General features: G+C 35.8%; 1 protein-coding gene across 2 annotated transcripts; it reads right to left on the bottom strand.

Annotated features, from left to right (window-relative positions):
- Positions 1-253: 253 nt before the first annotated feature.
- LOC113335801 (ABC transporter B family member 9-like) lies at positions 254-8,830 on the bottom strand. Of its 2 annotated transcripts, none has more exons than XM_026581842.1 (11): positions 8,340-8,830; positions 5,675-5,729; positions 4,781-5,178; positions 4,083-4,321; positions 3,457-3,985; positions 3,109-3,376; positions 2,471-3,017; positions 2,157-2,388; positions 1,585-1,851; positions 1,234-1,497; positions 254-1,077 (listed from the first exon to the last, which is right to left on the bottom strand). In XM_026581842.1, exons 1-11 carry the CDS (start codon positions 8,577-8,579, stop codon positions 442-444), a joined length of 3,675 nt encoding a protein of 1,224 aa, XP_026437627.1. In that variant the 5' UTR covers positions 8,580-8,830; the 3' UTR covers positions 254-441. The 2 variants fall into 2 exon arrangements, with proteins under 2 accessions (XP_026437627.1, XP_026437626.1); XM_026581841.1 differs by lacking the exon at positions 8,340-8,830 and adding an exon at positions 5,810-6,344.
- Positions 8,831-11,165: the final 2,335 nt, after the last annotated feature.

The following is an 11,165-nucleotide window of genomic DNA, read 5'->3' as shown; positions in this document are numbered from 1 at the left end:
TCTGTTCATGGTGGAAATTCAAAGGTAACAGTTCCTATTTTACTTGATAAAACCCGGAAATGAATTCTCACCACAACCAGTAACTTATAATTTCCATCCTTCATTTTCTTTTCTTGATTTATTGCTCATCGTGGTTTTGTTTGTTTGTAGCGTATGGATTTTGGGAATTTTTTCAGTCAAGCATGAAAATGTAAGCCTGCCTAAGTATCTCTTTCTGAGGGACAAAAAAGAAAGGGGGTGAAAGTATCACATATTGAAGAACAAAAATAATATTACAAGTACAGGTTACTGCAAAATGAAAACTAGAAATACTTCACATTATTTTGGATTGATATTTTCTTACAAATTATAATTTCAACATACTAACAATAAAATTGAATTTTGGTTTGTAACTTTGGCTAAAAAGATTCCTCTTTCGATATACTGTTATTAGTATAAAATTTATGCACTCAAGTCATGAAAGGATGCATAAACTCCATCTTTTTTATTCACAAGTACTTCATGTTTTCCTTGCTCAACGACCACGCCATTTTTCACAACAGCGATTACATCTGCTCCTTTAACGCTAGATAAACGATGAGCGACAACAATTGTTGTTCTGTTTTTCATTACTCTTTCAAATGCTTCTTGTACTATATGTTCTGATTCAGCATCCAATGCACTTGTAGCCTCGTCAAGTAAAAGAATCTTAGGATTTTTCAGTATTGCTCTTGCAATAGCAATGCGTTGTTTTTGCCCACCTGATAATTGAATACCTTTCTCCCCAACATAAGTATTATATCCCTCGGGCAATGCTGATATGAAGTTATGTGCATTGGATGCTTTGGTAGCTAGTAAAATTTCCTCTTCTGACACTATCCCTTGTTGCCCGTATGCAACATTAGCTTTGATTGTGTCGTTGAATAATACAGGCTCTTGACTTACTAATCCCATTTGTTGTCTTAACCAATTAATCTTGAACTTTTGAATGTCCACTCTGTCTAACATTATACGCCCGGAATCAACATCATAAAACCTTTGTAATAGGCTGATCACAGTAGATTTACCACACCCACTCTCTCCAACAAGTGCAACAATCTGCAAAACATTTCATAGTATCAAAATTCCATTAAAAACATTCATACCAAAAGTGACTAATCATAAATAGCAAAATCTTTGCCAAGAATATCAGCATGCGTTGTCTTTTTCATGAAAAGTCATTAGAGGATCAGTCAGAGATTCTGAGGAGATCACCTTTCCAGATGGGATGTTCAAGCAGAAATCTCTGAATATTTGTACATTAGGACGTGACGGGTATTTGAAGCTGATATTTAGGAAATCAATAGTGCCTTCCACATTGTCTAGTGTTAAACCTGTATTACTGCTTGAATCAATCTTAGGTTTGTTTTCCAGAATTTTGAAAATAGAAGCGGCAGAGTCCCTAGCTTTGTTGAAATCAGGAGCCATAGCAGTTGTTTCTGAACTATCCACCACTGAAACGAACAAAACAAAGATGACCTGTAAAACTGAAGTGTCAGAAATAGAGCTGATCATAAAATTTGTCAATTGAAAATGAAGAACAAGAATTCAGCAAAGAAAATTTACCCTGAAGATTTGTTCAAATGTCGCCTTCTTGTCTCTCACAAAATTGCCTCCGGCATAAAAACAAATAGAAGCACCAAGATAGATAATAAAAATAGCAATGCCAAGGCCAACACCACTTATCAATCCGCGTTGGTTTCCCTGTTTCATGGAATTCGTGCATTTGCTATTATAGAGTTTAGCAACCTTCTCCTCTGCATTAAAGGATGCAACAGTTCGAATGCCTCCCACAGCACCGAATGCAACTTGATTTGCTTCTTCGTACTTCACCTAAATATAAATACATAGTATATTACAACTGGGAATCAAGAGACAGAGAAAGTTTTCAATCTAAAGTGTTCCAAGCGGGAAGCAGATTCATAAAACAATAAACAAATATTAAACTGCAATGGATTTGATTGACAAAAGGCAAAAACAAAAAGAGAAATATATGTATTTATGTAGCAAGACACAGGCACAGATGAAACGGCTAATATCCTTTGCAGTGTGGTTCGTGGCAGATTCATGGGTTTGTACATATATGCTCAATCATTTGTTTTACTGCAAATTATATGAAGTTATTATGTACTACTTACCTTTCCATCCCCATTCAGTGAGCTTTGTATAAACTTCATACGTGCATATCCTTCTGAAGCAAACAATGGCAACAACGCAATAAGCACAAGCGTAAATTTCCAATTAGATACCAGTGCTATAATGACTGCTGCTGTGATTGTTGATATGTTCTGAACCCATAATGACAAGGAATCTCCAACAAGATTCTGAACTCTTAAAGCATCTGTAGATAACCATGACTCTATTGCCCCACTGAAAATGACATCAAGATTTGAATGTAAATATTATTTATACTCAGAGTTGATTTTGTTGATGAAGAAATTCCTGATATTACCTTGAATTTGTATGGTCATCGAACCAACTCATTTCTTGGTGCACAATTTTTCTGAAACACATAGATCTAACCCGTTGAACTAGTTTACCACCTGCAATTCCTATGAGGTAATGTTGCAGAGGTATAATAATCAAACCAATGCAACCTAGTGCCACAAACATGAAAGACCATATCTTAGAATCTCTGCGAAGTTCATCTGGTGGTTCATAAAGTATCTTAATTATTCTCGAGAGTAAGAATCCTAAGGTAGGTGCCATCAGACCTTTTATCATTGCGGCAAACAATCCGAAGAACAAAATTACCACCTCTGGCTTATTCAAGTAAGCTAATTGACTAAAAGATACTTTATGCTGCGCTAGTTGGTCGTGTTGATCGACTACCTCTTTCTTACTATCGTCTAATTCATTGGATTCCTGGTGAAAGATTGAAGTCTCGATACCAATCTCGTGTAAAGGTGGAGTATACTCATCACTTGCAGTAGCTTCTTGTAGACGGATTAACTGGGAGTAGGCTCCATTTAAATCCATGATTAGTTCTGCATGACTTCCTAAAAGATGTAGACATATCGAGTAAATAAGGAAGATCGTAGAAAAATGATAAAAAAATACATGAATTCGTAATCAAACTTTATTATTTACCTTGCTCCACTATTTTTCCTTGATGTACCACATTTATGATTTTGGCATCCTTAATGGTAGTTAGCCGATGGGCGACAATGATGGTTGTTCGATTCAAAATAACACGTTCTAAAGCATCTTTCACTATTTGCTCTGATTTGACATCCAAGGCGCTCGTGGCTTCATCAAGAAGTAGGATCTTTGGGTTCTTCAAGATGGCTCTTGCAATTGCAATCCTCTGTTTTTGACCTCCAGATAGCTTAGTTCCACTTATCATTGTTTCAAGTCCCTGTAAATACGTAAGTACAAGCAAGCATTCTTGAATGCTGACATGCTGAAATGAAATATAAGAATGAATTTAAGTATTACCATAGGCAACTTATCAATGAAATTTGCAGCATTGGCAAGTGTGACTGCCCGCTTTATTTCTTCTTCGGTTGCTTTTTCCTTTCCGTAGATAATGTTCTCTTTTATGGTAGTTGCGAACAATGTTGGTTCTTGGCTTACTAGTCCTATAACATTCTCCCTAACCCACTTAAGTTGTAATTCCTTCAGATTAACACCATCTATAAGTACTTCACCAGCTTGGGGATCATAAAATCTCTCTACCAAACTAAGTACTGTAGATTTTCCACTTCCACTCTGTCCAACTAAAGCTGCGGTGCTTCCACTCGGAACGCATAATGAGAAACCTGATAGTACTTGCACATCGGGCCTTGTCGGGTAACTGAAGTAGATTTCTTTCAAATTTATATCACCCTTGATGTTTTCCAATATAAGTCCTTTCGTCTCTGAGATATCGATCAGAGGTTTCCGGTTGATTACTTTAAACATCTTATCACTCGCAGCTTTTCCGGCTATAAATATACTCAGACATGGAAACGCTTGGCCTAGTGCACTTTTTATTGATCAAGAAGTAACCAGTTAGTAAGAATATAACGCACGCAAAGAAAGAAAACTTTTACAGGTATTATTAACAATAACAGGTTACCTACATTCCACCAATTGCGAGATTGAATATAATGCTGGTGATATTCCCGCCATTGAAGCCTTTATCAAGAATCAACCTAGAGCCGTACCACATTGCAAGTCCTTCAAAACTGTACATGACTGATATCGCTACGCCAAATCCTATGCCAGAAGCAAGTGCTTGTCTGGTCATGAATATGTATGTTTTTGGTAGTATTTTGTTGTATTTTTCTATTGCCTCCTTTTCTCCTGTAAAGGATGCTACCTGTGCATTTATATCCAGATTTAGAAAAATAAACTAACAAAAAAGATATAGAAATTTTCTAATAAGTGAAAATGCTAAGATCATTTAGACAACACTGAACCAAAAAATCTAAAAATCGAATTTAACAACAGTGTTAATGTATCCCCTGTGGAAGCACGCGAACAAAAGTTAATGTATCCCCTGTGGAAGCACGCGAACAAAAGCCTTGTATATAACCCCATCAAATGTAGGGTTTAACTGTAGTTTTTCCTACACAACTTTGAAAATGTTTACAGCCAGTCGACTTTCATTGAGCATAGCCAACTGAAATTCTCTCCCCAATAGTATAGTAAGTCCAAGCATGGAAAATTCCATGGAGGATTCATTTACTGGGTCAACATTTTAAAGTAATCTACTTTTGTAAAGAGGGGGAGTCTAGAATATGGACTCATTTATAGAACCAAAAATATGTTTGCTTACCGTTCGAATAGCTCCCATTGTTTGTGCCACAACTTCTGCAGCCTCGGTGTTTGCTGCTTGCCCTCCGTGCGAAACTTTTGATACATATTTTGACACTAAGATGCCAGTAAGTGCTAGGGGTGGAATGCATGATAGCACCAGAAGGGAGAGAGACCAACCTTTGCTAAATGCAACAGTAAATGCAGCAAAAAAGGTTGTTGTGAGTTGTATGAATTTTCCAACCTTTTCACCAATGGCATCCTGAACAAGTACGGTGTCACAAGTTAAACTAACAATGACTTCGGCAGTTGTGGATTTCTTGTCAAAGAATGTAATATCTTGTTTCAGTACAGATTGTAGATATGCAACCCTGATTCTTCTTGCTTGTCTCTCTCCAGTAACAATCCAGCAAGACATCTCTACAAGACATAACATATATCATCGAAGAGAGGGAAACCAGCAATTAATTCAATAATTTCTATACCAATGATTTCCCACAGGCATGTGTTCCTATTCGTGCTAGTAGTTGTATGTCATTCATGCTAGAAACACGTTATGACATTCGTATCAATCCAAGGTGTTTTTCCTAAGAAAATTGAAGGCAGAATTCCTATTCCTACTTTCATAATAAACAGCACTACAAAAACCAGCTCTTAAATTGCTTACTTTTGTGGTCCATTTGTAGAAACGGAAAGATTTATGATGAAAATGTCGAGCAGGCACAATAGAGTGCAATAGAGATAGACAGGTTTACCAAATTATTCTGATCTACGAATGAATCATCAACTGGAAAAATACTCAGCTATTCATTATACATTGATGCCTAATTGAAGCTTGTCTAACTATCAGCTATTTAAAACTACACATATTGAAGGAACATATACCAATAGTTTTGATGCAATTAAATTCACTTACGCATGAATGTCGCAACGGCAATTGCAATTCCCAAGTACAGAGTCTTCAGTGCAACCTGCAATGAATCAAGCAGTTACATGCCCCGATCAAGATGGCATCTGGGCAGCATAAAAAACCAAATTTACAATTACCTACCTGTGCAAACTGCCTAATCCACCAGTTCTCAACAACCAAAAAAGAAGTGAGAATTCTGCTTGGTATTTCAACAAGCAAGTTGCATGCATTCCTAAAACAAAAGTAGGAAAAAGAAGAGAAATTCTCTCTACTATTTCGCTTATACACACCCATCTCTAAGCCTAAATCTATATTTCCCAATTCCGAATGTAAGGCATTTTCAACTTTACTAGAATCAAAGAAATGGCATGTGATTTGGATCCTCATTTCTTTCTCCAGTGCATTTTCACTTCAACTCTCTCATCAAAATCTCAGGGTGGGATGCAAGAGGTCCCCTTCTCAGGATGCCCATGAAACTCAACATCTCACTCGAAAATGCTACTCGTCGACGAAAGAAATCCCCAAAATTTGTCCCCCACCTCACATGGCACCAAATAATGGGCCCCCACCCCTCCAAACTAGTGAAATCAATGGACGACGGCAGCGCCACCTAATGGGGGACAGATCTGGTGGATAAATGCGGGATAGGGGATAATGTACTAATTTGCAAGATCCAGTCGTGAACCTCAGAGCTTCTCTAATGAAATGTATGCGAAGGTAAATCTCTACGTCCACATAATATACATTCATTTTTCTTAAAATTGTTTTCCAACTTCAATTTCTTAATCAATGTGAAGATGACTTGGCTTAATTCTTGTTAGACATTGTCAAGGTGAATATCAAGTTTTAGACATTCATCTTGACAACGTGAGGCTATCCTAGTAAGCTTTTGCTTACTAAAATTAATTCAAATATATTAAATAACCCTTTTTAGTTCTAATAAAATCTATTAGTTTTTAAAAATAAAAAATACAATTAATCCGTAAAAAATCACATACAACATCATTGGAGATGAACTATTTTTTCCCTCTAAATTTAAGGAGAAAATGGTATGATGATGTCTTGTTTGTGTTGCCACCTAGGAAACACATACAACCACCATTGGAGAAGCTCTTAACCTAAGACCTAAAATACTCCACACAAATTTATTCTTTAGATTATTTTATGTAAGCTGTGTGAAGATGAATTGAATAAAAAAAAGAAAAAGAACACTAAATATATTTAAAAAAAAAGTGTTATAGCTGATGACAATAAGTAAAATTCAATTATAACTAGGCAGCCAATCACCAAGTGGTCTGGTGATTGGCATGTTTCCTCCCACTGCGGAGGTAGGGGTTTGGATGTAGTTTAGGGACCACTGTGTACGGTATCAAAAAAAAAAAAAAAAAAAAAAAAAAAAACTACAACTTAGCCTAAAAATGAATACAAACAATATAAATTTTCTCGGCTTCTCCTTAAACGGCTTACACTTATCTTTAAGCCCCCGTATCTCTCTGTCCTACTATTAAAGAATTGGCTTTAGCCCTGATTGAAACGTCAAGTTTTACATCAATTTCCCAAGGTGCAACCAACTCTTTCCTGAAACTCTTTAACGTTCCACAATGGTGTGGCTATCAACTATCTACCGTTGAGGTGTCATATATCAATTTTCATACTAGGTCTCACGTATTCTCAAGGGCCAATTATAAAAATGGTCCTACTTTTTGTAATTGTTTCCCAAAATGATCATATTTTTGTATTTCGGTTACAAAATGGTCACACTTCCATCCGATTTAACATTTTTGAATAAAACGGTGTTAGCTTTTCCCATAATATCCTCCTCCAAAATACCCTCTTCATTTAATAAATTGGTTGATGTGGTGGTGATGAAGCGGTGGTGGTGGTGATGGAAGCTTAAAAATCTTCACTAAACCCCAGAGGGGAAGCGATGAACCCTTTGGGTGAATGCGGTGTAACGATCCTGAATGCGTTCTAACGAATCTGAATGCAATATAACGATATGTAAGCGGCGGCACCACCACTTACAAATAGTACCACTGTCAAAAAAACGATAATGAAGATAGAATTTGAAATTATGTATGAAAGGATAAATAGGAAGGATACGTAGATAATTTCATTATCATATTTAAATGTGAGTCACCACTTAACTCTCTATTTAACGGAAGTATGACCATTTTGTTAATAATTTATAACATTATGACTACTTTGTAAATCCGGTCTTAATAGTACGAGAGTGTTTTGCAATTTTTCCTATTCTCAAACTAGTTCTCACGTTCATCCTCATTGGGAACTTTTGTTTTTGATAATATTCATTTGAGCATCACAACAAGAAAAATTCCGTCAAAATATATAAGATAGTACTGTTAATCTGCTGTCCCAAGTTTAAGTATACTTCAGCCTCACAAAATGAAAAAAAAACAAAAACAAAGCAAAGCAAAAAACAAAAAGTACCATTTGTGTTGGCTTTTTCTCTCTTGTTCTTTTTCTTTTTGTCATATCACCTGTGTCCTAATTCCTCAAAATAATTCCTCTTTTGTTTGGTTCAAACAATGATGAAGTGCTACTAATTAATTTATAAGATCTAATAACGGTGAATCTAGTCTGAAATCCATCCAGCAAAAAAAAAATGTATCTCAACAATAAGGCTTAAAGTAAAAGATTTTTGTAATACCTTGTTCACTTCATTGATTTTGCCAGCACTTCCAAAAGAATCAATAACTTGTCCAAGCATGATCATCAACACTGGCATACCCAGACCACTTGCCACAGAAGAGATCGTCCCTATCAACATCATCAACATATCATATCGATCTGCATATGAGAACAGCTTATAATACGGAACTGAATCTACTTCTTTTTTCTTCGGATTATCATCACCAACATCTGAAGTTTTTTCTTTCATCATCTTCATATGATGACACTATTTACAACATAAGACCACGAAATAGAGATGATAGACAAAGTTGTACGCGAAGACGATAGATTGGAAGGGTCGTTATTAGTTTTCAACCACGAAAATCATATCATTACCATCACAGCAATATGGATCTTTCTAGCTACAGTAGCAGTACTAGCAAAGCTAACTCTTTAGAGAAAGGAAAAGTCATGAGAAGTTTTAGCTTCCTAGCTAGTAAGGTTGTAGTGGTGAAATGAAAAGAAGAAGAACTAGCTTTTGAAGACAACAATGAAGAAGAAAAGTCATGGATCATGTGGTCCATAATATATTGTTCTACTAGTATTTCTGTTTTTACTTTTTTGCACGTAATTAAGTTTCCTACTCATCATTTGATGTACCGGTGAAAAAAGTATGGCAACAAGATATCGCATTGATAGGGTTCCCATAAGAGGAATTTATTGGGAGATATGGAGCAAAAATATGTTAGGCGTATTCAATGACATATACAATCTCAAGTAAAAATATGTTTTTTTCCATCCAAAGATATTGTTGTTAGAACTCACTGTCTAGTCCAATAGAGGTTTGTATCCCGTCTTTGTTTTTATGAAAAGAAGAACGATCGAACATATGGTTTTCATAAGTCCTTCGAATTTACTGGTTTTATTTCATTGGCATGCCGGTTGATGTACGCAGTCGGGGTTATGGACTGAACCTGTTCACAGAGGCATGGTCTCAGTTAGAGTGGGTCTACTCATGACTCGACAGATTATTAAAACAATCAATAGTACCAAATTTCTAGCTAGGTAGTAATAGCGTTATACGTAAATTCGGCATTTAATATGGTGTATGTGAGGTTGAATCAACATTTAATGATCGGTGTTGTTGGTTAGAACATTAAAATCCCCCATTTACTTATACAGTTTTTTTTTTAAATACCCCTTTTAATGTGGTGTGTAACCACTCATTTACTTATACAGTTGATGATGATAATATTCTTAAAACTTAAAAGTTACTCATTTGACCACTCAGTACCGCATATTTGTTAGTTAATTATGTCCCCTCTTGACTTTACCTTATCTTAATAATTGATAGTTGATGTTCACGTATGCTTCTCTTACGGCTTGCTTGATTGGAAAACTATTTTGAGTTGCAATTTGTAATTTTCTTTTCTACTTCGGGGAGATCTTGTATAATTTGTATATTCTTTTCTCTAGTAACATTTTCTCGTTCAATCAAATATAGAAAGAAAAATGAAAGAAACTTGGGTTAGTCCAGATCTCTTATACTTGCATCATCTCTATCAAAATTCATTCATGTAAAAAGGAGAAGAGTGGAAGTAACCAAAGTGAAATCCTACTACTACACCCCTTAAACAATCTATATATCAAACTAAGAAGACGTTATGTAGAACTCTAAGAAAATAGTTTTATTAAGTATAGAAATCAATACAAAGATGATAGATAGAACCCTAACTTGGTAAATAAATAACTCTTTCTTTCCTAAAGTTCTATCTCCACTCTCAAAAAGATCTCTCTCTACCACAAGGGTGGTTGGTCCTATATATAGGGATTTTACATAGTGGAGGACAGCTAATAAAGTCCATATTTTCGGATCTAGCATGCAATGTCTTCGCACCCATGTATTTGGTCTTCTCGCACGTGTTCCTCAACTTCGTACAACTCTCATACTTTACTCATGACTTTATGACGTCATTGATTCCGTCATTTAAGATATGCTACGTGCGAACTTCATTCGCTCCTTAGTGACTCAGTTGTCTCGGACGATTATTCACGTGTGCGGTTTTTAGCCCCTGCACAAAGATTTAAAATTCGTATATGATGGAGCTTCAGCTTTCCACCTGTATATTTCTGTTGATGGAGCAGTGCTTAAATTAAATGAAATGAAAAGCCGGTAGATGTGTCTACATGGGCCTTAGAGAGTAATCAGATTTACTATAATGTAGAAGCATAGTGACGAAGAACTAAGTAGCTGGCCCAGGCGCCTATTTCCTTATCGGTCCATATCCGACGCCAAACGCCTGAATATTCAGAGGCTCGACATTAGAAGCTAAGCCACTTAATTTGTTTCGCTGCACATTTGTGGTTCATTAAGCTGAGTAAAAGAAAAAATAAAGTGATTTATATGTAGCTGAAAAGGCAGAAACTAGAATGGCCGCGTTAAAGCAAATTTCTTTTCTTTTTTTTTTTTTAAGCATACTTTAAAGCAATTGATATCATGCTAAGTTGCTAACCATACATTGGAGGACGCTAGACTGGTGCTACAGCCTTAGTCAAAGCCACTTTCTACTATGAATCTTCTATTTCTAAGAGTTGCTTTTCTTTTTCTTTTGTTAAAATAGAAACTTTATTAAAAAAACTAATTGAAACTTTTTTTTACTCAGAGGACGTTATATAGCCGTTATTCACAGACCGTTTCACGTCAGAACAATTCTCAAAGTAATTGAAACTTTTCATGACTTTCGTCACTAGGTTAAGATAAACTTGATCAAAGCGAAATTCTTTACCAACACACGATTTCGAGAAAAAGATAAGTAGTGAATACTGAGCTCGAAATGTAAAATGTGTATGATCCAGTCTATAT

Source organism: Papaver somniferum, unplaced genomic scaffold (genome assembly GCF_003573695.1).
Source record: "Papaver somniferum cultivar HN1 unplaced genomic scaffold, ASM357369v1 unplaced-scaffold_15, whole genome shotgun sequence".
Classification (NCBI taxonomy): Eukaryota; Viridiplantae; Streptophyta; class Magnoliopsida; order Ranunculales; family Papaveraceae; genus Papaver; species Papaver somniferum.
Note: the sequence above shows the minus strand (reverse complement) of the source record. Positions and strands in the feature narration are given on the sequence as shown.

What these genes read in the sequence shown, in the direction of transcription:
- LOC113335801 (XM_026581841.1), bottom strand. Translation starts at nt 6,055, where the DNA reads ATGAGGATCCAAATCACATGCCATTTCTTTGATTCTAGTAAAGTTGAA. An exon ending in CAATGGGAGCTATTCGAACG is followed by an intron (nt 4,322 to 4,780) that starts GTAAGCAAACAT and finishes ATAAATGCACAG; the next exon opens with GTAGCATCCTTTACAGGAGA. An exon ending in TGAACATCCCATCTGGAAAG is followed by an intron (nt 1,078 to 1,233) that starts GTGATCTCCTCA and finishes AATGTTTTGCAG; the next exon opens with ATTGTTGCACTTGTTGGAGA.